General features: G+C 45.4%; 2 protein-coding genes across 5 annotated transcripts in view; one reads left to right on the top strand and one right to left on the bottom strand.

Moving 5' to 3' along the window:
* Positions 1-1380: 1380 nt before the first annotated feature.
* LOC121088440 (beta-1,4-galactosyltransferase 3-like) lies at positions 1381-15181 on the top strand. 2 transcript variants are annotated; one of them, XM_040594516.1, is made up of 7 exons: positions 1459-1473; positions 1623-2044; positions 8648-8883; positions 9797-9987; positions 10547-10669; positions 13526-13630; positions 14578-15181. In XM_040594516.1, the coding sequence occupies exons 2-7, from the start codon at positions 1807-1809 to the stop codon at positions 14717-14719; spliced, it is 1035 nt and encodes a 344-aa protein (XP_040450450.1). In that variant the 5' UTR covers positions 1459-1473; positions 1623-1806; the 3' UTR covers positions 14720-15181. The 2 variants fall into 2 exon arrangements, with proteins under 2 accessions (XP_040450449.1, XP_040450450.1); XM_040594515.1 differs by having other exon boundaries at positions 1381-2044.
* Positions 15182-16187: 1006 nt separating this feature from the next.
* B4GALT4 (beta-1,4-galactosyltransferase 4) overlaps positions 16188-26716 on the bottom strand; it is a 34498-nt gene continuing 23969 nt past the window's right edge. For all 3 annotated transcript variants that reach the window (XM_040594514.1, XM_040594512.1, XM_040594513.1), the window contains 4 exons: positions 25530-25717; positions 19825-19947; positions 17211-17315; positions 16188-16792 (listed from right to left, as the gene is read on the bottom strand). In XM_040594514.1, coding sequence (XP_040450448.1) covers positions 16651-16792; positions 17211-17315; positions 19825-19947; positions 25530-25717 — 558 coding nt within the window. In that variant the 3' untranslated portion in view covers positions 16188-16650. The remainder of the gene's footprint in view (positions 16793-17210; positions 17316-19824; positions 19948-25529; positions 25718-26716) is intronic.

Genomic DNA, 26716 nt, shown 5'->3' with positions numbered 1-26716 from the left:
ACATCGTGATTTCCTACTGTAAGCCAAGGAAGGCTTGCAAGCAAAGGATAAAGCGTAAAACAGCACCAGGTCCTAAAACAATTGCTATCTGCAACCCCAGGTCATACCATGAAAATCTTGGTTCCTTTGTTTGTTTCACAGTTGACGCAGAGATTAATTCTTTCCTGTCTGTGGGATTGTACTCGCTGGAGCTTTCAGCAGAACAGCGAGTGTTGCTTTGTTTTAGGGAGGGGAAGACAAGCAGGGTGGGTTTGCTGTGGTCATGGTGGGAACAGCACAGGGAGAATGTAAATGGTAGAGGCTCACAGCAGTGTGCAAGAAAAGTAATCTTTGCAGCAGCAGCGTTGGGTGGGTCTCAATAAAGCAAAGCTTTGCCCAGGCAAAAAAAAATGTTAAACACATATATATATTTTTTATTTTAAAAACCTATTAAGCTAAAATTAAATGTGAGATTATGACAATTTGCATCCAGGCCTCAAGCAACCCACTGAAACTGAATGTTCTGTGCAGCAGAGTGACTGAGGTCAAATTTCCTGTAGACATGGCCCCTAAGTCTTGGTCCAGCTCTGAAGCAGGAGTACTCCCAGCTCCCCACATAAATGCTGTCACCCTCTCCCATCTGTTCCCCATGCCACCCTGTTCAGAGGGCAAACAGCCCTGGGTTGGGGCCAGGGCAGTGGCAGGGGAGCCGGCACAGGCTGTGCCTTGGAAAGCAGGGTGGAAGGCTGAGCTGAGGGTGCTCTCCCAGACACAAATTTCCTCTGTGCTGCTCTCCTCAGTGCAAACCCAGCTGCCGAATTTCGCTGAAGCCTTGTAGGGATGCAGCACCTGCACAGACCTTTTCCTCTGCCAAATTTAAGTGAGCAGGGGGAGCATGTTGCGAACCCATTATGAGAGCAGGCAGACAGGCTGACAGTTCAGCTTGTAAGCCCCATCTCGTTAAAAAATCAGTCAGGAATGAGATGGGTGTAAAAGCCCAGATTTGTATGTGCAGCCAGAACATGACAGGAGGCCCCCGCTGTGAAGGCTACGCGGGTCCCTTCAGGGGTAGGCAGCGACTCGTGTATTCATTTCAGTTCACCTCTCTGCGCAGTTCGATCACTAATTTAAAGTCGGGCACACTAATTTAAAGCCGGGCCGGCGGCCGCGGGTTGACAGAGGCCCCAGCGTACAGCGGCCCCGGCCCCTCTCCCCTCAGCCCCACAGCGCCGCTGCCCGGCGGCCACCCCGGCTGACGGCGGGAACTACATCTCCCAGCACGCCCCGCGGCATGCCGCCCGGCGGGGGCCGCCCTGCCCCGCTGTGCATGCTGGGAGCTGTAGTCTCGCCTGACGGCGGGCGGGGGCGGGTGCGGGGTGGCGGGGCGGGAAGGGCCGCGCTGCCGGCTGTGAGGCGGCCGGGGGGGAACTCCCCGCCGCACCCCAGGCTGAGGCGGGGCGAGGCTGGGCAGCCGGGAGCCTCCGGGAGGCGGTGGTACGGGGCGGTGCGGGCGAGCCTGCCCGGCCCCCCCGCTTCAGCGAGCCTGTCCCGCGGGGGTAGGCGTGAGGGCGTATGAGGGCGGCCGCTGCCCCCGTTGCTCTCTTTCCTCCGGGCGGCCTCGGACGGCTTTTTCCCTCCCTCAGCTCGCCGGAGCGGGACGGGGCGGCTCGGCGCCCAGCGCCCTGAGGAGGCCGCGCTGGAGGAGCGGGCTGCCGCCTCGCCTCGGGAAGTGTGGCCAGGAGGGTCCCCGGGGCGCGGCCCCTGAAGGCGGCTGCCGGAGGCGGTTACATCCTCACCCGCCTGGCCCCGGAGCATGGGCTGGGAACGATGTCCCTCTCGCGCGTCGAAAACCCTTGCTTTCTGCTACTTCTGTTTGTCTTCCAAGCGATATTTATCCTGATACTCTACCGAGGTGGACCTTCAAATGTGTTCCGTGGGTTTTTAGACTCGCCTCAGGTGCTGGATTACTCCAAAACTCACGACGTGTACACAAACCTCAGCTTGTTTACCCCGGCCCCCGACGAAGAAGCTATGCCCTACTGCTCGGCGCAGTCACCGATATTCGGTAGGTATGAACCCACGGCGTCTGGTGGCACTGCTTTGGTACGTGGGGATGCTGGGCACTTTGTAAATGCAAGTTGTGTATTTTTCAAACTTTTCCACTTTAAAAGCGGTATACAGATGTAATACATTGACAACGTTTTCGTGTGTTAATTAACTCGGTTTTATTGATTATGCAAGAAAAAGTATTTTAATTAGTTAAAAAAATCTGATTTTAAGGATTTGGCTACACAGAGATTGCAGAACGTGAGCGAGCACAGTGCATGGTGTTAATACTAAGTTACTAACCCTTTTTTTTCTTGGCACTCCTGTGTGAAATGTGCCGACAATTGTACTTGAGTAACTGCATTGAGGCTTCTGACTCAATGTAACTCCTGGGTCCTTTGCCTCAGCCCTATATCAAACCTGTAGTTCAACGTAAGTTGGTTACGTTGGCTTTAAATACTGCCTGTATCAGAATGTAGCTTGGTACCTCGCTCTTCATGGTCATCTTTTTGGCCTATGATTGTTGTGCATCCTTCAGACTTAGAAACTTCTCCCCTGGTCACAGGTTAATTTGTGTTTACATGAGGACCAAATTGGAGCTGGTACTAGAGGCAGCATTCATCCAGCTGCTGCACAACTAAAACAGTTGAGAAACTAAGTGAACACAAAGTTAAACCCATAAGGCAAGTTTGTTGTCAGTAAAGTGGAACGTGTCTGATAATAACGAATCAGTTCAACTCTGCCAGCCAAGAATGGATGAGCTCTGTAAGATGCACTTACGCTGGTTTGGGGACACCTACTTCTTAGAGTTCTGTGTATAAGGTACTCTTTGTCTGGTTTTCCATACTGCACAGGTTGCTGCATATCTGAGTCTTGCATATACTTATTCTTGGAGCACTACTTAATAGTTGCCTGCTGTTCTAGGAAAGCTGATCACTGCACGTGGAGCACAGTAAGAGCAAATGGCTGACCTTGGTTCACAGGTGAAAGTATTATGGGAAGCCAGTGCTGTGGTTAGTCTTCTGTCGAGTTGCTTATTGCTGGGACGTTTTGGTTGAGCCTTTTTAGACTGCAGTCTTTGGAATGATGCTTGTTCTTTAGGGAAATTTTCCTCCTTCATCTGTTGCTGAAGTTAAATGAAATACATGCAGTATGTAGGATGAAATTGTGTGACAACTTTTGGGTATATGCTTCAGCATTTCCTTAGAAACAGCTCTACTAAGTAAATGCTGAAATACAAATAGTACAGAGCCTTTTTGCCCAGGTACCAGTTGTAATGGTCTTGGTACAGTCTCTGTTCATCACTGTCTACAGCCCATCAGTTCTTTAGGGAAGCTACAATTCCATGTTTCAGACTTAATTGCTTTCTTTGAAAAAGCATGGCAGAAACATGCCTGCACCCTGCTTGTCTCCACTACGGGGAGAATCCACTGTCCTGAAAAATGTCAAATGAGAAAGCTTTGGTCTCAAAAAAACCCAACACCACAACAACAAAAAAAACCCTAACAAAATGAGATGCAATTCTGAGCAGCTTCACTGCAAACCATCAGATAAGCAAGAGTAGTGACGTATATGGAGGAGGCAGACACAGAGTAAAATTACACTAATCGGTGTTCTCAAAGCTATGAAATCTTTTTAAGACTCCTTCTGCTCATCCCTGAGAGTCTTGAGGGGATTGGCCTGCATGTGGTACTTCAGAGTTAAAATGAAAGCATCATGTTAGATATAGACAGAAACAAACAGTAGGTTGACTGGGAGAAAAAAAATAGGAGGCAAAGTAATTGTGGGAGTTTTGCTGCACAAAAAATTAAAGTTGAGCTGTAAAACATTATTTGGAGCATTGATATGGATTCAGCTGAAGTTGCAGCAGAGCACTTGGATTTCTTAATTTCTGCTTGGTGATATTTCCTTTTAAATATAAAAAGTAAATTATTCCATCTGGTATTACTATGTGCCAACCTTTTCTGGGTGGTTTGTGTGTTTTGGTGGGGTTTTTTTCACCCAAGAAATGCATACTACTCTGCTAGGTAGCTGCCCTTTGTTTTGTGTATGATGGGTGCATATGAATAGACATATAAATGCTTTATAAATGTCTTGATTGGTTGTTACCATCTTCTCTTGTGGGACTGATCTCTCATGGAAGCATTACATCAGAGAGAATGATGCCTTTTAATATTAATTTCATAAACTCCATTAAATGAGATTTCAAATCAATTCTTGAGGGCTCCAGTCTCCAATTCAGAGCTGGTAATAAGTCACTGTGTCTACTGCAAAGCGTGTTAAAGTAACTGGAAGAATGCCAAATGGCTTAAATGGTTTCTGCATCAGGGCTTTTATGAAGCGCAGCACTTTTTCCACTTATGTATATAGTAGATCATTTTGATAACTTTGAATGTAAGATCAGCTTGCAGCTCATCTGTCTTTTTCCTACCTCCTGAAGCTACAGCATCTTGGTTCTTCTGGGGCTGTGGAGTGAGAATTAAAGTATAATTGCTAAACATCTCTGCCTTGGAAGAACTAAGGAGTTGCTGACTAATGTTACTTTTTTAACGCATAGTGGTTTCCATTCAATCTTTTGTGACCGACAACTTGTAAAGCATTGTACTAGATACTCAGTGTCTTCATTAATATTGTGAATAAATTACTCAATTTCCTTAAAGGTTAAAGTTTCTACAGAAGTAACCAGTTGACTGTTTCCACCACCTTTGTTTTAGGGAAACGCAAAATGTTTACATGCTACAGTTGTGCTTACTCAAACTGAATGAAGTAGCATTTACATTAAAAATCTGACTTTCTTACATTGTACACAAGATGTGTTGCTTCGGTTCATCTTTTCTTCTTACCAGGAAGAAGTTATGCTAGAAGACTCAGGGCTGGGTTTTTTTATTATTTTTTTTTAAAGAGGTACCTTACTTCATGCATAGTATGTGCTGAACAGGTTGGTTTGGCCCTTGAGGACTTTAATAGTTGAAACTTCTGTTTGTAACTCTGCTGTTTATGATTTGCTCTTGCTACAGAAGATTTTTTTTTTTTTCCAAGCCCTTCTTGTAGTAGTTACTCCCTTTCGCACCCATCTGTCATAACCTTTTCATAAGTGTGACCATCTGTTGTGGTAATGAGTAGCTCCTGCTACATTTTCTAATGGATGCTCTCCCACTGCAGTCTCTTCTCTTGGATTTAAAAATAAGTTGAAAGGTTGTGATGCTGAGATTTATTTTCAGGTGACGTTGAGGCAACCTTGTATTCTGTCATTAGAAAACGGTGCTTACATTAAGACTGTTCGTCTGCTTTTTGTTTTCCCCTTCCATTCAAACAGTGGTAGAATTATACAAATGCAACTCTGTTAATGTGGTGTGTGGTGCTGTACTTTCTCAGTGAGGTATTCATCCATGCTGATGTTCCCACTTGCTTACCTTGCGTAAGTTCCTACTTATTCTGGTTGAATCAGTAATTATAGCTGCGAACTCTAAATGTGCAGCAAGATGCTTAGGAGTTACATAGTTTCTTTCTTAGGATAGATCTGGTCAAAATCAATAGATCGCCCTGATAGTTAAATGTGTTACCTAGAAAGCAAAGCAAGCAGGGAGTATGCTGTCACTGGCAGCAGCTAAGAATACGGACAGGGAATTGTGAGTTTTAACCCTACACACTAAATTTTCATATTAATTAAACACCCTCTGTATGATGGTGCAGGCACAGAAGGATCTTAGAGGCCAGAGTACAGAGAAATTGCTTCGATGCTTCAGGATGTTGATTCTGTCTGTACCTTGTCTGCATTGGGATCCTGTGCTTTCTAGTATGTGTAAGATTATTTTTTTTTGTCCTTTCTCAAAGCTGTGGTTTAGCAGTTTTATTTATCCCTATTTGATCCAGCCTGCAACTACTCTGTTCGCATCTGGGTTTGAATTGGATTACAGTGCATTAGCCTTTTGTTAATTGGGTAGGAAGGAGACCTGAGAGCCAGAATTTAGCTTGTAGCCAAGGAATGTAGGGCAGCCAGAGGTTTTGGTGATATAAGTCACAGTCTAACTTCTTTTTTTCCCCTTTTCCTTGGCATATAGTTTCTGAGTTTGAGCTGAGTCATCTGAGGTACGGAGCCAGGCAGCTTGGGACAACATGACATCTTGAAAAACCTGAAGAATGCAGATGTTACCCTAATGGATCATATGGGCCCATGAATCCATTGGGTATGGAAGGAGACGACAGGAGTGAAACTGTTGTACATTATCTTAATCATACCCTTATGTCCAAATTTAGATTTGATTCTTTGGAATTTAAGGATTATTGCTACAGAATATTACTCTGCAATACAAAGAGCCCAGATTCCATTACAGAAAACAAAACTCTGCCTTTGTGGGAGAACAAAAGGGATTAATTCCCTTTCTTGTGTTTTCCTTGGAACAATGATCTTTAGTTGAAATCCAGCCTGAATATAACATCTATTTAGCAAGCTCCAGTTGTCATCAAATCAGCGGTTAATGGTGCTTTAGTTAAAAGAGCTGATAATCGGGGAGTTCATATATCTAAAAAGCAACATAAACTACAGGTTAAAAACAACCTTGGACTGAAATGTGGTAGTTTTAAAGACAGAATAGGAAGTTGTCTGCATAGAAGTAGGTAATAACATTATAAAACCTTAACTGTAAATGTGACCTAGATTTGTGGGCCCACAGCATGATTCTCTGAAGAACTACACTAATGTTTTGGGTACAAAGCTATGGCAATGTTCTCTAGATTCGTACTTGAGGGTAATGCAGTCAAAATCAAATTCCCCCTGCATTTTAGATACTGAGGGAAGGACTGGAAAGTGATACCTCGGAAATGTGAGGTGTACCAACTTCTACATACTAGCAAAATGTTTCCCAGTTCTGAATCTTACACCAAATTTAGTCCCTGAGCCTTGTTAGTGCTCAAAAAAAAAAACAACCAAAAAACAACCCAACCCCAAAACCCAGTGGAGGGATGTTGTTTCTGTGTCAGTTAAAACAGGATGTGGGTGAGTGCAGGCTCCATTTTTTTTTTTCATTAAAATTGTAGCACAGGCTTGAGTATGGAATGGGTTGTAAGAAATATCTTCTGGACTCACCTGCTGAAGTGCTTAGACTGAAGACACGTGTACCTTTCCCTGCTTAAATGAAAGGTACTAAGCACCAGACCTAAATATTTGTTCTTTTTCTCTCATGCTTTATTATAGAAGTTTTTTGACATTATATTTTATTTCAGTGGTTCAAGAGGGAGTCTTGACTTACAAGGTAGTAAAAACTTGCTTTAAGACAGCCACGGCATTAACTATGAGCTTGGAAGGAAAAGAATTTTATTTATAGCTATTTTGCCTCACAGGCTTCTGATGCAAAAAAAAAATTGTCTTTGGGTATCATGGCCTGTAGAGAATTGTTGGTCCTACTTAAAACTCATTGAAATTGTCTGCTTTTAATTGTGATATAGGTAAAGGTTTCTTCCTAGTTCATTTAAGTAACAGATTTTAATCTGGTTCGGCGAGTGTGCTTTATTTTCTTAGAAGTTGATGGTGGTTAGAAACCATTAAGACATGCAGACTTGTGTATAAATATAACTCTTCTGCTAGTTCTGGAATCTTTTCTCACTACCCAGAAGGACAGGCATTTAAATAACTAGAATTTGTTTATTCATATTGTAACAATATGAGGCTTATGTTGAAATGGTGATTGACACCTTATGTTGATTCTTTCTTACTTATGACTTGTCAAGCTTTTTCCATGTGATGAATTGAAGAATTCATATAAAAATGCAGATTACTTTTTTTAATTAGGTAAAAACTGTTGAACATATTTGGAATGTTTTGTATTCAAAATTGAGGTGCTGGGTAGAAGAACTATTATATGTAGTTTCTTTTGCTACTCTGTGCCTGTTCCTGAAAACGTACCATCTCTCTTCTTCCTTCTCAGTTCTGTCATCTGCTTCTCCCAAAATTTTGAAGTACTGCCTGTTTGTCACAGTGTATAAAATTCAATAATACAGCAAATACAGCCCTTGTGGCATGTGATTAGAACATAAAATTGAACATGAAACTTTTTAAAGATAAAGCTAACATTTCCTGAAGCAGCTGTATTCACCCAGGCTTTAAACTATTTCTACCCCAACCTGCTGAATATCCTTATGAACATCTTTGTCCTTGAAGAAGCTTAGGGATGTTTTCCTTATGGATAGCAAAAGCAGGTATGTCTGTTCATCTGGGTTCATTTCCAGCGCTATTCTTACAGTGAATATATTTATTCATGAATTTCATCTAAGCAACACAAGGCAAGACAGTTGCTTTGTGTAGCAGTGAGCCCACACCAGGAAAAAGCAAGCTGTGCAGGAGCCTGGTGGGACTTGCTGGCTGTGCTGGGATTTGGGGTGCGTTGGGCAGGTTGCCTTGCTGTCCTGGTTCTGAGCCCAGCACCCCTCCCTGGGGAGCCCTGGGGAGGTGGCCAGCAGGCCGTGGTGGAGTTCATCATGGGGGCACATCTGTGTGGCGCTACCTCCTCTGTGGTGGGGCTGGTGCCTGGAGTAGTAAACATACATAGCTAATCTGATAGGTTTGAATGAAGGTTGAGAAACACTGATCTTACTTTTTTACCCCCCCTCCTGTCTCTCCTTACAGTTGGTCCGTTAACCATCACCTTCAGGGTGCTCCCTACTGAAAGAAAGATCATCAAAAAAAATCCTTTTGTTCAACCTGGTGGCCGCTACAGGCCACCTCACTGCTTGGCCCGCTACAAGTCAGCCATCCTCATAGCCTACAGGAACCAGGAGAAGTACCTTCACCATCTTCTCTACTATATTCATCCATTCTTGCAGCGCCAGCAGCTCAGTTACAGTATCTACTTGATTCAGCAGGTAAATGTAAATCAAAAGTGCCTGGTGGCGTAGCTGAGCTTCCCGGTTAAGGGTTAGGTTCTGAACAAGAAATGTGGAAGTACCATTTTATGCCTGGATTGAGAGCAGGTCAGTTATATGCTGTCCCATCTCTGTGGCTGCTAGTGACTGAAATGTCATTCCACTTGTCAACATCATCATTCTGCTATTGATGGGTTCTGCTATTCCCTCCCCCCCCCCCCCCCCCCTTCTAGAGGATTGAAGTTGTCATTAAGCGGTAATCTGCACTATCAGCTGTTCAGGAGTTGAATGTGGTTTGCCCCTATCTTGTCAATGTGGCTACTGAGCCAAGCAGTTCAGATGGAATGCTAAAGTGAAGTTGGATATTTTTATTTTCTATCAAATAAAAATATCTGGCTTGACCCTGCTGTGGAGCAGCCTGTGCAAGTCAAACAGCCATTTTTAACTGATATGGACTGGTGTTGCAACAGATCAGTGGCAAGAGACCAAGTTTTGGAATCATTAATTAAAATTCATTGTTGATTGGGGTGAAGAAGAAGCTTTTTTGTTTGACTAAGGTTGTTTGGTCCCCATGCCACCCCCACCCCCCTCCTTCTAAGCTTTAATAAGCAGCAGCAGTCACGGAAAAAGTGTCGATGTGCAGGTGTACACCTGAGGATTGACTCGCTGGTCTCCTAAAAGTCAGCCGCTTCGGGTGCCCACAGTATGTAGCCCCTGACACCAAAAAGCTTACAATTGTTAAGAATATTGTGAAGAGAATGGTTGAAATTTTCGGAGTCTGGGGCATGAAATTTGCAGCCAGTTTTGATTCATTCCAATTGAATAAGACTTTTTTTTTTTTTTACAAATGTAAATTTTAATTGATTTATTGTCTTTGTTGTTTTGGTGAAGAAACGCAGGTTTTCTTTTCCAGGTGGGGAATGGTACATTTAACAGAGCAAAGCTGCTTAACGTTGGTGTCAGGGAAGCCCTGAAGGATGAAGACTGGGACTGCCTCCTCCTGCACGATGTCGACCTTGTACCTGAGAATGATTATAATCTCTATGTTTGCGATGAATACTATCCCAAGCATATGGCTAGTGCCATGGACAAGTTTCAGTACACGTAAGTGCCTCTAGTTGCTTTGGATGCGTGTATGCTAATCTGTTCGCTTCCTGATAGGAGCTATGAACGAGGACAGTGAGAGCTGCAGCCTTTAGGACGTTGTCTGTTAGTTTTGGAGTAGTGACTTCCCCAGAAAATAGTATCCTTGACGGAAGCGTGCGACCTTGAGCAATTCCTTGCCTGCAGTTCCCTGTTGCGCTGTCAGCTCAGCTTGGCACACGGCCGGCAGATTTCTGTCTGCTTTCCCTTCCGGAATAAAAGTATAGGGGTGGGAATTACTGGATCATGTGGAAGATGTGTGATAGGATGCAGGTATTTTGAACTGACCCAAGCTGTGAATTTCAAAACCAGTTTTAGTGTGGTCTTTGAGGGGGAGGGTGGGGTGGAAAGTGGTAGGAATTACACTGGTTTTGCTGTTTTGGGTTTTGGCGTTGTAATGACAGTTGTCTGTAAGGTGTACGAGTAATATATGGGGGACTTGGATCACGTTAGTTTGTGGAGGACTGTATTAGCCTTCAATGCTGATGCTTTTTTTTTTCTTTCTTTCTTTCTTTTGTAGTCTACCATACAAGTCCTTTTTTGGGGGTGTATCTGCTCTGACTCCAGAACATTACATGAAGATGAACGGGTTTCCAAACACATACTGGGGCAGTGGTGGTGAAAATGATGACATTGCTACAAGGTACTAATAATGTACAGGACAGGCTTAAAATAGAACCAGGCTGGCTAGTGAAACATGTGGCATTACCCTAAGAAAGGAACTAAGATGTTGTTCCTTGATGTGCTTGTGGTATTGTTCTAATCCAAAATGCTGTTGGCGCTGGGAATGGTTCATGTCAGAAGATGCTCAGTATCTATGAATCCAATCCTTGTGTGCTGGGAAGACAAAGCTTTTCTCAGACTTTCGAGGGCAGAATGTTACTTCACATCCTTGTGCCTTCAGTCGCTCTGGAGTGCATCCGAGGGATTGTAACTACCAGTAGTTGACAAGTGACTCCATTGACATCTAACGGCCCCAAGGGAGGGAAGGAATCTGCAAGCTTGATGAATAAGAGAACCAAGAAGGTACCTATTAATTCTCAGACAGTTGGGAATTTAAGTTATGTTAAGTGCATCTAGACTGCTCCAAGTATTACCTAATGACCAATAGTTGGAATTAAGGAACACAAGGAATTCTAACTGCTGTCTGCAGTGCTGGGTGATGGAGAAGCCTGAGTGTACTACTGTGAGTCACTGACAGCAAGATCTGATGGGGGGTTTTGTACTTTAGTTGCCATGGCAGCAACATGCTATAGAAGTGAATACAATGAGTTTAATTCCGGGTACTCTGCCTAATGTGATTTCTTCAAGTGCAAAATCATGACTGTAGCTGCTTTATTGAGCTTTGTAGTTGCACTGTGCACCTTTATCATCCTGCACTGAGGCAAGCTCGTGGGGAGTTTATAGAACTAAACTGACAATAAAAGCTTTGTGTGTTTTTTGGTCTTGCACAGTGTGACAAGGTACACAGTTTTGGTGCAATGTTCTGTTCGAGGACTGTAGGAGTTTTTACAAAGCAGTATTCTTCTGGGAATTGACAGATTTGCTAACATAGAATTCCTCCTTTTTCTTTCAGAAAAAGCTAACTAAAAGGGTGTATGATTGTTTAGAGATTTACTAAACAGCATTTATTAAAGGAATAGAATGCCAGGAAAATAGATCTTTACATCAAACACTACAATGCTCGTTCTGTTCAGCTGTTCTTAGTACAGCTTAGGCATTTAATAATGTGGGTTTCAGTGCTGAGGGTAAAGAGACATGCCAGTTATACGTAGGAGTGCACTTCCTCACAGGAATCTCTTAAGGCAGGTAGGTTGGTTATGTGGATCCCAAAATAGCCCTTTCTTGAAGGGAAGGAAATTGTGTTGTTTCTCATGAGAACTTCTACTAATGATGAGCATTGTTCTGGCCCGTAGGTACGTGGGGGCCATGGACAGTGCCTGTTAATGATTTATTCACATACTGAAGTCCCAACCTGCAGAAGTTAGGAATGAGCCGGCTATTTTTAATGGCCAGCTTGATGCATCTACTGGGATTTGGATTTTTAGTAGGTGCTCAAGCACTTCTAACCATGTAGCAACACAATTAATTAGTATTTGAAACTGGACATTGAAATGTCAAAAAAAAAAAGTCCTGTGTAAAGGTGGTTGTTTTTTTTTAGCTGGGATACTGCTTATTAAAGCAGTTAGTGCAAAAACATACTGGCTGCTACTTATTGTTGGCAGACTGCAGTGCTCTATAGCATTAGTCCTAGCAGACACCGGGATCTCCCTTTTATTAGAAGAAAACACTACTCTAACCACTTATGTGTTAACATTATCAGCTACAGGAAAGCCTGTTGGGTTCTTAACAGTAAGTGAATACATTAACTGTTTCATATTATAGTTTTGGTTTAATCTTGCAATGCAAAACCTGATACAGCAAAGACAGTTTAGCATTCTTGCTTTGTCTTGTCTTTTTCACTGAATGCACAATAAGCTTTCGTTCAGAAAACAAGAAACCTTGTCTAAAACTCAGTCAGAAATAATAGTATGTCATACTGTCAGTGAAGTGTTCTAATCATTTGATGGCTCTAGACTAACAAATATTTCCAGTTCTGTTGCCTCTTTCAGCTTTATAACATTCCTGCCTCAGTGCAGCTTGCTGCTGTACCAGATCTCAACAGAAGGCAATCAAACGTTGCAAACATGCCAGTTAGATAACCTCAATTGAGCAAACATTTGTTCTTAACCTCCCCAGGAATTTTCTCTGTCTAAGAGCTGCCCCATGATAACGGAGGTTTGCCTGCCCTAGCACTATTACAGGCACTTTTTATTGGTGAACTAACACAGATTCCATTAGCAGTGGGTTGCTTGAAAGTCACCCAAAATGCTGGTTTTAAGAGCTCTGTTCTGGAATTCTCAGCCTTTGGTTCACTTTTTTCTTATCTAACTGTCCTGCAGCTGAGCAGCTCGCATTGGTTTGTCTGGTGCCTGTATTTATCGCTAATCTTTTACGAAGCCAGCACTCTAATCGGGGCATCTGAATGAATGGCACCTCTCAAAGAACAGAGGAAGGCTTAAGCTGGATCTGAAACTCAGGACTGGCTTCCTTTCAGCAATCGCAAGTTTGGGTTGTTTTGGTTTTTCTTAGATTTAGGTGAGGGACCTCGAGGCAGTAAAAGCTCCGCTCTTACAAGGAAGTGAAAATAATGCTTAATTGTCAGATTTGTGGGAATTGCTCTTGAATGCTCTGCATGCTGTTGTTCATTCCCTGCTTGCTATAATCCTCTTTGTACCCTGTCGAAGCGCGCTGGGGCTGGGAGCTTTCCAGGCCAAGCCTGGTTAGAACCTGCTAGAGAAGATAACGTGGCACTGTGGGCTTAAAGTCACTCCCTTAATCTTCCGCATTTTGCTTTTATTGCATTAACACTGAAAATCATCTCTGACTGAACTTTCCTCTAACTGAGCCTAGAAATGGCATCTTTATGCCTAAGCAAACATTTTTGTTTGTTTTAAAGGATTCGTTTGGCGGGAATGAAAATAGTCCGGACATCACCTCACCTTGGGCGCTACAAAGTGATGGACTACGATGATGAGGCAGAGAGACAGGAGCTGTGGAGAAGGTAACTGTTCAGGGGGTGGTGGCTGGGGGGCTGCTCTTTGCCTTGCGGCAGGTTGATTCTTACTGTCATCTTCCTCAGAAGAGGCAGTAAGTGTCCTAATGCCACTGCTTGTTTTTCCACCTTAATGTGGCCCTTTAAAGAAGGGTGCCAGGCAGTTTTAACTGAATCATTCTGCTCATCTCTGCAGTTGAAGGATTTCTCCTCGTTTCTGACTTTCTTCCCATTGTTAAGGACGCACGCTAGGTAGGAAGCCAACAGATATCAGATTTAAGCGTCAAATTATTCTGGGAATAAGACTTTAAAAAAAAATGCTGCCTGTTTTGTAAACAGGGGGAGTTCAGTTTGAAGAGGCACTTTGTTACAACTTCCCTGTCACAAAAAGTTGCTCTTCGGTCTGGGGGAGTTTATGATGTGCCATTACAGTAGCAGAAAGCAGGATGCAGGCTTGGAGACATGCAAGAGCTTAGCAAAGGCTTAGTTTTATTTAAGAGCTGGAGGAGGGTATTGGGTCAGGTGCGGTGGAGGCTTCTCATACCATACCAACAGTGCAGGTTTCCCTCTATCATCTCAAATCTCAGGTTTCCGTAACAACCCTGGCTTAACCCCCACCTCCCGCAGGCTATGGCCACCGTTGCTGCCAGCCTCTGGGCTCTCCCAGTTCCCTGGGTCTTACAGGCTGTAGTTGGCACCTCTCTGGTCTCCCTGTCCAGTGAGGTTCCAGTCCCAGTTGCCCTCCCTGCTTAGAGCACTCGGCATGAACTTCCTCTGGTCTGTTTAGTCTCACACAGTGCCTTCTCTCTGTACTCTGTGAGAATTGTTTGGGGCTTTTCTGCTAGCAGCTTTCATCTGCTAAGCCCTTGCTGCCTCTGGGAGGCTGGTTTCTTCCGCAGTGTCAGTTGCAAGCATTGCCTTTGTTCTTCTAACTGCAGGTATTCTTCCTTCTTCAGGCCTGCTTCCCGACACAACACCCAAAAAACATGGAAAGATGACGGAATGAATTCATTGGAGTTCAAGCTCCTTTCCAGGACAAAACATCATCTTTATACCAACATCACCGTGGACATTGGATACGTCCCCCCATTTTCCTAAGAAAATGAAAACAAAAGCAGAGTTTGGGCTTGGCCTGACAGCACACGTACAGATGCTCTGCCACAACCTCCTCTTGTCCTGCGGAGCCTTCACCACCTGAGGCGGCTACTCCTCTTTCATACATTTCACTGTTCTGTTTAAGATTTAGAAGAAAAGGCTTCAGGAATGGGGTATGAGAGCTAATAATCAGGCTCTGACTTACCTGAAAAGTCGTCAAAGCACTGTCAAACTGAGCCAGACCCGCCTCCTGGGCGTGGGGGATCGAGGTCTCCGTGACAGTGAGCCGACCCCGGGTTTCTGGACCGTGTTCCATAGCTGGATCGCTCTGTCCCGCTTTCTATTGAAGTATTGATCGGGATGCAAGCTGTTCTGTCTGGGCCCCTGGGGGGTGAAGCCAGTTACAGTTCTGTAAATATCTGTTGTGAATTCAGTAAAATAAATGGAGTTATGTGTTTGGGTTAAGACTTTCTAGAATATTTCAGAAGAATGTAATAAAGGAGGAAGTTGCCCCAAAACCAGACAAAACTAGAGCTTCCATCTTTTTTTCTGGCCTGATCCGTAAGTGTTTAAATGTTTTTATGGTGGCTCTAAGGGAGGCAGGCTGAATGGGAGCAGAGGCTGTCACTCCTGCTCAGAGCATGGAAATTAATCCAGTATTTCAGCTGTTGCTCAAACATTAATTATCTTTCAAGGATCTGTCTTCACTTCTCAGAAGTATTTTATGTTGAAATACTAGAGGAAAACTGAAGTCAAACCTGTCAGCAGTGGAGCTCTGCCCCTGGCAGGGCTGCACTTGTACTTCCCTGACTGGGACTGATGCTGACTGCCCCAGGCTGTGCCCTTGCTGGAGTCTGTCTTCACCGTCAGTCAGCAGTGCTGACCAGCTCCAGTTACTTTGCAGGCACGACATGGGCTGTTGTCACTTGAAGATGTTAAAATTCCTTGCTCACATCTATCCCACCAAGACCCGAGAACTCATTTAAAGCTTCAGCCTTCCCTGCAGTTGGAATAACATGTCTGCTAGCCGAGAGTCACTCTTCAAGATTATAGTAAACCAAAGTTGCTTTTTATTATGTAATTCTTAATATGTTATACCCAAGAGAAACTCTCCCAAGCCTGTTTTGCATCTACCCGCAAGGGCCGTGTAGCCAACAATCAGATGTAAGGACAGTTAGGTATAATGCGGTACAGAGATGCTTTAATCAAGATTTCTGCTTAGTGGGGCAGTTAGCTATCCCCAGGCCGGTACCAGCCTTCTATAACAAGAATTACAGACAGCAGCAGCCTGGGCACGTACACAAACACGCTCTAACAGCATGGCCCAAACCACTGAAGGAGGTGGACAGGAATTTCTCTCCATCTGACACAGCCGGCCCCTGCAGAACTGAGCCTCTCCTTTTGCCCTAAGACACTTCAGCAGTCCCACAGCAGCGGGAGCTGAGCTCACGAAGGAAGGGCAAGAGAAGCCTTTTGAGTTCAATGGAATGCATTTATTGAGAGATTTGTAACATCTCACCCATTACCATTATTGCCCTTCCCTTACACATAAGCAGTTTTTTTCTCAGGCTGGAAAAAAAACCCTAGCTTTTCTCAGGCAGCGTGTAGTTGGTGAAGAGTCCTTGTGCTTTTAATAAGCAAATTTTTTTGCGGGACTTAACTAAATCCCTTCCACTGGCCCAGCCCAAACAAGGACACTTTTGCAAAAGTCCCAGCAGCAAGTGCCCAGAGCAGGAGGACCTGTCCCTCGGGGCAGTCCCCACCTCCAGTCCTCACAAAAGGAAACTCAACCAACCAAGTAGATGCTGTGAAGAAAAACTTTCTTCTGTGCTACTGCAGTACTCTTTCAAGGAGCGCACTGGGAGGCACCGGCTGTAACAGCAGCCACAAACACAATCCGTTGCTGTTTCCTGTAACCCGTGTGGCGCTCGCCCTTACGAGACCTTGGGCTGCGTGCTGAAATCCACTGTGATATTGACATACAAAGGGTTATGTTCCACCGAGAGCAGTTTATAGGAACAAGAGTTCAGCCCATCTGTTTTCCACGTTCTAGACACCTGACGTAGAAGCTTCATTCTGAGGAAAAAGGGGAGAAAAAAAAAAAAATATCTTCAGTGACATGCACAAGAGAGTTTTGAGCTCTTTCCTACTACCAGTAAACTTGGCAGCAGAGCTACCGCTATTCTGTATCTACTGGGCGCGTAGAGTTATGCCTTCCCTGTCCTCAGCATGGACAATCAGATGGGGGATGGAAAGAAAGTCCTTTGGTTTTATCTCTGAAATCATATCCACGTTACTACAACTTAGGTAGTTTCCAAGGAACACCCTATCAGATGTACAGAACAGCTGCCAGCTGGGGACAGGGGTGTCACAGGGGTGTCCCCCAGAGCCTTGGGTACCACAAATGCCTAGAGCAAGGAACTGGGTCCCCAGGTGCCCAGCTCCGAGCCACAAACTGAGGACCATTCAAGGTGGAACGCTGTTCTTGACTCACCTCTCTCCATTCTCCTCGTTACCGTGGTCTCGTTTGTGGAATATCATCGTGTACCTGGCCACATCAGCAGACGGCCTCACCACTTTCATCTTCTGCATCTCAACCCTGGAAGAAGCAATAGTGCCATGAACAAGATGTCACCTATAAACAAGTGCTTAAGGAGGAAAACAAAACCTCACAACATCTGGAGACCTGATCTCCTCTAGATGCCACGGAAGCAAGCACAGGGAACTGTAGGAAACTCATCTGCATCTCTTCCACAAGCCATTTTGCCACAGCAATGCGGCGCAGAGTTGCATTTCTGGAGAAAAGGTCCAGTCGGGTGACGGGTGCCCCCTTCTTTTGAAGAGAAGCATGGTAGCTACTGCAGCAGAGGCAGGCAGAGCTTTAAGCACATGTTATCACAGAGCACACTTAAACCAGCGTTGTCTGGTCTAGTCAGCACTGCCCTGCGTTACCTAGGAGGGCTGTATTTTGCCACGTGTATATTTCCACGTGTATATTTCCACAAGCTCATCTCAACTCCTGCAATAAAGCCCCTACACTCAATTGTTCTCCACTTAAAAAATAGCTTGGGTTTTTTTTTTGGTAGTTGGCAGACAGCTGCAAAATTTTTGTTATTATGAAGAAAAAATTCCTTTCCCAGAACAGTGCCAAGCACTAAGCCCCATGCGTGGATGTAAGTGCCTGACATCAGGCACCTGATTGGAGCTTTCGGCCTTAAACACGGGTGCCCACATTTAAACCGCTTAACCACTCCGCTGACATTTGCTCTGTCAGCAGAAAGGGTTAACTTCGTGACAGTGGAATTAAGGGAATAGCCCAGGTCTTTGCTAGTCACAGCAGCAGCTGAAAGAGCAATAGGAAACCCAAGAGCTGAAGAAAACCCGAGCCCCTCACAGCTTCCCAATGACTGACTGTCGCAGTCGGTTACCACATAACAACAAGTGACCTGAAAAATCTTCGTGGCACGCGCCACGCAAGCGCAGAGGCAAAACAGTGGGACCCAGGAGCACCCTGGCCCGGGCTCCTGCCACCGCAGGGGACGCTGCCATCCGCCGGCTCCGCTGAGGAAGCCTGCACGGCTCTGGGTGACAACCCACCGCCCAGCCAGCTTCCCACGGGGCCTGCAGCGGCAGGCAGCCGGCCCAGTCCAAGGTCCCACCCAGGGGAAGGGCATGCGCCAAGCCCAGGGGCAGGGTGACTCTGGGTCATACGATTTGGTTTCCACACCAAGATCTCAACAGCTGCCAGGTTCAGAGGTGCCACGCACAAGCGAGCGGCCCTTTCCGATTCCAACCGCTTGCAAATGTTGCGGAGACCCTCAGTCAATCCTGCTGATGTGCTGCACGGCTGGTTCTCCGCTGCCCGCAGGAACATTTGAAGGAACACTGCTGTCACCTTTGTTTGCTCACTAACTGTGACAGTTCTGGGGACTTAGATGGTACCAAGCCTTACCCCACCACTACCACCGCCAGCTCCCTCGAGGTCACAGAGGAGCTGGTGTCACTAGCCAGGGGTAGGGAGGGGAAAAAAAGAAAAAAAGTTGTGATTAAGAAGGGACAGAAATCCACATCTCCAGTAGACCTTTTAGATTTCTTGAGATACAGCTGACTGATCTGCTGAACTGACACAGAGAAAAAAAAATTTCATTTGGAAGTTCTTAACTTCAGCACGCTCGGTTTCACCAGTGGCATTGTTTAACATCACCGGGGATACAAACTGTACGTCCCCAAAATGTTTGTTTGCATATTTAAGCAACTGAAAAGAATGAACACTTCAGAATGACAGAGCGCACCCAAGTTACAAACTGACAGGCTCCGCCAGCAGAGCTTGCAGGGTTGTGGTTTTATGGGGGAGGTGTGTGTGGGGGGGGTGCATGCGCTCCCCCCCCCCTTCCCTCACTAACAGTGATGCAAGATTAGAGGTTTCCTTCTAGGCAAAGGGCAAAAGATCAACATAAAAGTTTTTGTTAACTTTTTTGTCCCACTAAACCTCTCCAGCTAACAGGTTTCCCTTATTTGACAGGCACATCTGCAAAACTAGTTTGAACACAAGCAAAGGGCGTACGGATACGTATGCAGGCTTTCTAGAATTCAAGTTATTCACCATCTTAACTATAATCACCACCACCCACATACCAACGAAGACCTGCTTGGAGTAAATCATGGCAGTCAATGAATGCAAAAAACCCCAACCCCACCAAAACCAAAACACTCCCACACTTTTGCAAAGTACCGGAACTCCACACACTTGTGTCTCTGGCAAGCGACACTCCAGACTTCAACCTTATTTCCATTACAACCCATTTCCACATGAGAGTACAAATACTGTGTGGCTGAGAAAAACAAAACAAACCAACCCACCCCCCAAAAAAAAAAAACCCAAAACCCAAACAAACCCCTGACAAAATGCAACGAGGAAACTGTTCACAAAACTGCACCTTGCAGCCCAACTCCCCACTGCAAAACTGGTTTGCACTGAGGCTCCTGTAGTGTTCCACCTCTGGGGGCTAGGTAGGAAGTCACACTGATACTTATTTTTTTTAAACCAATTCCTCCACCTCTGACATCCATTTCCCTCTAGCTTTTTTTTTTTTATATATATATTTTACCTGATTCGAAGGTCATCATCTTCTCCACCCCAACCCCAGTAGTTGTTAGAGAATCCATTCACCTTAGAAAACTGATCTCTTGTTAGAGCAGTTACACCTCCAAAATATCCCTGGTACCGTAACCTAGAAGTACACAAGAGAGAATGAAGAATTAAAAGTCAGATTCTAACAACAATGAAAATACCACCTTGAAACTCTGGATCTAGACCTGTCTTTCACAGAGCTAAGGATGCACAAATCCATGAGGTGGCTCTTGTTCTCTTCCTCTTTTCACCAAAAGATGGTAATTTGTTTCAGGCCAGAAAAAGTTAACTCTCCAACTTTGTTTCTCTCTCTCTTTACATAATTCCCCTTGCCAGCCAAAAGGGCACTGCACCTCAAGGCCTCCAATGAGCAGAAAAGGAACAAAGCTACACACTTTGCGATCACAACAGCGAGCCACTGACTACGTTAGAGCTGAATCTGAAAAACCTGGAGTGAAATCAGGTCACATGCTATGGAATATCGCAGGACCGTTCCAAGGAAGGTACAGTGCAAGTTACTAAGTAACCTAATGTGATAAAGCTCGGCTCTAAAGGAGATTAATTTCTACCTTCCTTGTCCTGGAAGCTGCACCTACTTAAAAAAAGGTATTTAGATACCATGCTTATTTATCTTCTTACACCGTTTTGCTAATTGCTTTTTCATGATACACTCCTCCTTGGCCCTTAAGGCAAGCATTACAACACAGCCTCTGTGACACTGCAACGCTTCAGAGGTGATGGGCACATGGTTTCATACTGAGTTTTTCTTTCTCATTTAAAGTGAATCTAAACAGATGAGCAAGTGGCCAGGGCTAGGAAGTATCTATTACGGCAATTTACATGGCAGACAAGCAAAGGCACAAAGCATATTACCATTTCTAGTTTACCACAAACCCAATTTAAACACACCTAAAAAACACCAACAAACCGCCCAAAAAACACCGTACACAGCCTCCCCCAGAGTATTTTTCCTGGCTGATTTCTGCTTCTGGTTTTCATTTCATACTGTCCCTGGATTTCATAGTGCCACTATAGAACTGCACAGGCTGAAGGGCCTCTGGAGATCACGCAGCCCGACCCCACCGCTCAGAGTAGGGTCTGCTAGAACAAGTTGCTGAGGACCGTGTCCATTCAGACTCTGAGCGTGTCCAAGGACAGAGACTCCACCACCTCTCTGGGCAGCCTGTTCCAGTATCTGACCACCCCCACAGTAAAAAGCTAACGTTTAAATGGAATCTCCTCTATTTCAGTACGCGCCCACTGCCTCTCGCCTTCCGTTGAGAAGGGTCTGGCTCCACCGTCTTTAGTCCCTTCCATCAGGCGTCGCACTGACAAGATCCCCCTCTGCCTCCTCTGCCCCAGGCTGACCAGTCCCAGCACTCCCAGCCTCTCCTCACACCAGACACCGCGTTCCCTTACATCACCTCCACGGCTCTTTGCCGGCCTCGCTCCAGTATGCCCATGCTGTTACCGTGCTGGGCAACCCAGAACCAGACCCAGCACTCCAGGTACTGCCTCAGTGGTGCTGAGTCGAAGGGAACAGCCGCCTCCCTCAGCCTGCTGACAACACCCTCCCGACGCAGCCCAAGGTGCTACTGGCCTCTCACAAGGGCACAGTGCTGGCCCAGATCCTGCTCCGTCAAGCTGCCCGCCAGACAGCTGGCCTCCAGCACCTGCTGGTGCACAGGGCTACTCCTCTCCAGGCGCGGGACGCTGCACTTCCCTTTGCTGAACTTGATTCCTTCTGGCCACATTCTCCAGACTGATGAAGTCCCTGGAACACCAACCACCCCTCCAAGATTTCTATCTTCTGAAAACCTGCCGAGGGTGCCATCTGCCCGAGCATCCAGGTTACCAACGAAGACACTAACTAGTACCAGCCCCAGTACCAAACTCGGGAGTCAACCACTAATGACTGGCCTCCAGATGGACTTTGCTCTGCTGATCAAAACCCTTTGAGCCCAGCAGTTTGGTAGTTCTCAGTCCATCTCGTTGTCCACTTACTAGTCTGTACTTCATCGCTTTGTCAATGGGGATGTTATGGGAGACAGTGTCAAAAGCCTTTTTAAGTCAAGACAAACACTATCCACTATCCCTCCCCTGTCCACCCAGCTAGTCAAAGGCAGCTATCAAGTTTGTCAGGCGTGACTTGTGAGCAGATTTGTTTCCTCACTTTCCCAGGGATTAAAAGGTGAGGTTGACCAGCCTACAGTTCCTGAAAGCCTCCTCCTTGCCTCTCCTGAAGGTAGAAGCAACATTTGATTTCTTCCAGTCCTCAGGAGCCTCCCCCAACCATCATGGCCTTTCAAAGATAACAGAATGGCCTCACTCTGACAGCAACCAGTTCCCTTAGTACCCATGGATACACCCCACCAGGTCACACAGTTTTATGGTGTATGCCCAGTTTGTTTAAGTATTCCTTAATTTGATCCCACTCCAGCAAGGGTAAGTCCAGGCTCTTCCACCGCCATCAGATGCCTGGGATTCACGAAGGCAAATCTTGCCAGTAAGGATCAAGGCAGGGAAGGCATTGAGTATCTTGGCCTTTTTCTTGTCTTTTGTCATCAAATCCCCTGCCACACAGCAGGTACACATTTTTCCTAGTCTTCCCAGCAGCTGATATACCTGTAGAAGCCCTTCACATTGCCCTTCATGCTTTCAAGAATTTCAGGGGGGGGGTCTGGTTTTCACAACTCCATCCCTGCATGCTTACACAGCATGTCGTGTGTCCTCACAAGTCACCTGACTGCTTCCACCTCTTCCATGCTGCCTTTTTCTGTTAGAGTTCTCAGGAATGTGCAGGCCTCCATCCAACTTCGCTTGACTTCCTGCACATGGGAATGGACCATTGTTGAGCATGAAGGAGGCAACTGCTGAAGATCTACCAGCTCTCCTGAACCCCTCTTCTCACCAGGATTGTCTCCCAAGTGATTCAGCCAAGCAGATCCCTGAATAGGAAGGCCAGGGTTATGATCCTGCTATTTGCCTCATTCCTTTCTGTTTTCTAACCTTCACGTCCCTGACCAGTTCTTCCTTGTCTGTAAGTATAAAATTCAGCAGAACACCTCCCTTCACCAGCTCCGGCCACCTGTGTCAGGAAGTTATCATCAATTCACTTCAGGGCACAAGTAATCCAGGAGACTTCTGATGTGTTGCCCTTCCAGCAGATACCAGGATGATTAAAGTCTTCCACGAGGACCACAGCCTGTATACATGAGGCTTCTTCCAGTTTTCTGTAAAAGGCTTCAACTACCATCTGCTGGGACTGTGAGATACTTCCCCAAAGATGGCGTTATTTATATAAACATACAGAAAAGGATTGTTCTAGGCAGATGCAGTCTCTCATGCTCTGCCTGCATTTTATTTCTTTCCTACCTCAGGAATTTTTAACTCTCCCTTGCACTGTCCCGTTTATCTCCCCTCCTAGAGGAGACCAACCATAAGGTAGGGCAGGCACTATCAAGTTTAAATTACGCATTACTGCCTTGAGATTTCTGCGAGTAGGGCTCTAGAGAAATGCAGCGAACAGGCGGAATGGACAGCCAGGAGGTCCCACAAACAGCAACAGCAGGGAAGAGCCTTCCCCAGCTGTGCTTTCAGGCTGCACTGCCAGTCCCCAACAGTACCACATACTGCCACCCACACATCCACGTACACACCCCACTGCTTGCTTATGCACCCCATAATTCTCCTGCACCACTGGAGAGGCAGACAGCAAAGGAGCCAGAGCTGTAACTAAGACAATGCTGCCCACTGAGCCCTCCTCGGGCAGAGCGGAACTGGCAGGACCCAGGCACATCTCACTCCTAGATGCCATCGCCTGCAAAAATCCACCTTGCAACAGGGTTCAACCACCTCACCCCTGAGAACAAGACAGTATCGGCTCCTTTGAGATTTTTAAAATCGGACTGAAGAAACTATACAGTACAAATGGTCTTTAGGCAAGGATGTTGTGCTGGTGTCACGGAAACAGCTAAGATAAAAAGTTTTCCCACCCTTAACTTCAAAGTTTTAATATATAAACTTCTTTTTTTTCCTAATATGAAACAGAGTTGCACTTTACGTGACTAAACCTAAAGGTATTTGCTCTCTAAAGAAGCACGGCTGCTAAGATCACCACACACTGTATCGCCACAGAAGACATCCCCCAGAAGAAAAACAGACAAACAAAAAAACCCCAGGAAACCCACAAAACCCCCACAATACTGCCCAGGATATTTTGGTTTAATGCAGAACACATATGACTTCAGCATTCTCAACCTCATCTGAGCAGGGTGTCTCATGATGCCCACCTCAGCGCAAGCAGAACACCGAGGTCACTCAGCTGGGATTTCAACCTATGGTCTCAGCTCAGCTTAGGTATTGTTCTTGAGCTCAGGATCTGAATTCCTTCAGATGTGCCCAGGAATTCCCTTGGAAGTGGAACAGTACTGTCTCCACTTCTTGGATGTGTGAACAGAGGTACTGACACAGAAGATAAAGCGTGACTCAAATTCAAACGACCACTGCCCTAGCGAATACCCTGCGTCTAGAATTCACAACAGAAACACTTTGGCCATACTCTTCTAAACAAAAGCTTAAAGCTGACCTGTAACTAACAGCTAATTTCCACAAACAGGAAAAGCCTGAGGAAATTAATAGTAAGAAGATCCCTTAGCGTAAGCAAAAAATCCATCTGCATGCTTAACTAAGCAAAACACTTGCGTTAACTCAGGCACAGGAGGTTAAGTAAAGCACCTCAAGCTTTGTGCCATGTTGCTAGCCTGGTTTCTACATGGCTGTCAATTAACAAAAGCTATTCAAGGCACAGCGTTCCAGAAGCCTGTCACAAGCCAAGTTCACATGTGTGTGTTCCAGTTTTCCCTAAATGACTGGAAAGTGAATATTATTCCATGTAAGAATTTGCACATCCCATCCCTTTCTTGTATTTGAGTAAGAAAACCCAGAAGCAAAGCAGAGCTTTACTTCAAAGTACTCTGAGATCAGCTTTTGAAAAGCCCGCTTCTAATTAATATTTAGAGTGACATGACATAAGAGGTGAATCTTCAAAGAAACAAGTTCAATGAAGAGATTCTAGTCATTGAAATTACCAAGCTCAGGAGCCTTTTTTCTCAGGTAGACTGAACCTGACTTTTCACTTTTAATTATTTATATCACACTGGCACTAAGGCGACCCATTTAAAAATCATAATGATCCTGTGTTAGACAGAGCCCAGCCAAATAATTAAAGGACAACCCCATCCCTTGGCAAATTTTCAGACTTGAGCTCTCAATACCAGATGTTACCTCTGCAGCAGCAAAAGGTAAGTGGCAAGTTTCATTATAGTAAGATCACACCCCCAGATCACAGCCCTGGGAAACTGCAAATGCATGTCTAGCTTTGACAGAAGGTCTCTGCACAACCTCTGGCACATTGCTTTCCTCTCAGAACACCCTTTGCCCCACCCCAGAAACCAGAAGGACGACCATGATCATTTGTACAGGTGACCACAAGGCTGACTTCAGAGAGGTCTGTACAGTTCTCGTCTGACAGAACGCACTCCGCAAAGGTGAAATGTTACCACCAGAAACCTGGTGTGAGGAGGAATGCAGATACCAGCACACAGCACCATCATAAGAGGAACATTATCAGTAACACGGCATTTCCCAGTTGTAATTCTTTCCATATTCCTGGTTTCCTACCTGTATCCAGTATTGTTCCTGCCAACTACAAGGTGCTTTGGTTGTCTGTCACACATGTAAATGTTAAAGTCATTTTCTGGCACCAGATCCACATCATGGAAAATGAAACAGTCCCAGTTTGCTTCTTTTAGGGCCTCTAGGTATCCTACATTCAGCAGTTTAGCTCGATTAAATTTGGTGCTGCCAGCCTGTGGAAGAGAATGGAAAAAACCTCTGAAGAAGGTGTCAAGCCTTTTGAACCAGAACCGCTCGCAGGCATTTGTTCTGATCGCATAGTTTGCCCCCGCATTTGTGCGTCATAGAAGTATGTAACAGTAGCTACACTAAGTAGTAACTACGCTAAAAGCTGCCCCATAACACTGGGCACAGTATCAGACTGGCCAGTGATGCACAGTATTTCTTTGGTCTCTCCCTTTCCTGAACAAACGCAGCCAGGGCCAGGAGAGCCTACGGTTACCTGGGCACCAGAAGTATGCATGCTGTCCTGGAGTTCCCATCAGGCTACAGAACAAAAGAGGTATCAGTAAACAGTTTAGAAACTGCCACTCCATACACCTGTGTCAGTAAGGCTTATAGAAGTTTTTTTAAAAAGCCAAAAATCAAAAAAACCCAAGCACCCTTTCTGCCATACTTATTAGTTTACGGGTGTCAGAGCACCTGCCGCAGATGATTTATGCTTACCCACTCAGAGGACAGCAACGCTGGAAGAGCTCACGGCGCTCCCCGAGGTCACACGGCAGGTGGCAGAGCGGGAAACAAAAAGCAGGTCTCCATTTTTAACTCCTATCTATAACCCAATTATCACGCTGCAGAGGGACTTTCCCCAGCGTAGGGCTTCGCTTGACTTTTGCCAGTCTTCACTGTTTGCTTTTGCTGGAAGTTATTGCATCTCTGCTTTTGAAAAATACCTTTTTTTACCTTTGAGGTATACGTAATATATACGCACACCCGGCAGTTTTGTAAGCTTACCAAGTCACCATCCACTCTGGGGCAACAGGTCTGCGTACCTTGCTGTTTATTTTTTACTGGTCTGTACAGACACACCAGCCTGTAGAAGGCTTCCTGCTCCTGAGGACAAGGTGGCAAGTTGCCTCAAGTTCCCACCTGGGAGTCAAAGGACCAAGTCCTGCGCTCCCAGAAACTGACAGGACAGTCACATTCCAGAGCAAGGAACCTGATGTACTTGA

Source organism: Falco naumanni, chromosome 5, assembly GCF_017639655.2.
Source record: "Falco naumanni isolate bFalNau1 chromosome 5, bFalNau1.pat, whole genome shotgun sequence".
Lineage (NCBI taxonomy): Eukaryota > Metazoa > Chordata > Aves > Falconiformes > Falconidae > Falco > Falco naumanni.
This window is presented reverse-complemented; position numbering and strand designations above follow the sequence as displayed.

Coding starts and splice junctions, on each gene's coding strand:
- LOC121088440 (XM_040594515.1), top strand. CDS start 1,807: ATGTCCCTCTCGCGCGTCGAAAACCCTTGCTTTCTGCTACTTCTGTTT. Junction 2,045..8,647: donor GGCGCAGTCACCGATATTCG/GTAGGTATGAAC, acceptor CTCTCCTTACAG/TTGGTCCGTTAACCATCACC. Junction 13,631..14,577: donor AGACAGGAGCTGTGGAGAAG/GTAACTGTTCAG, acceptor TTCCTTCTTCAG/GCCTGCTTCCCGACACAACA.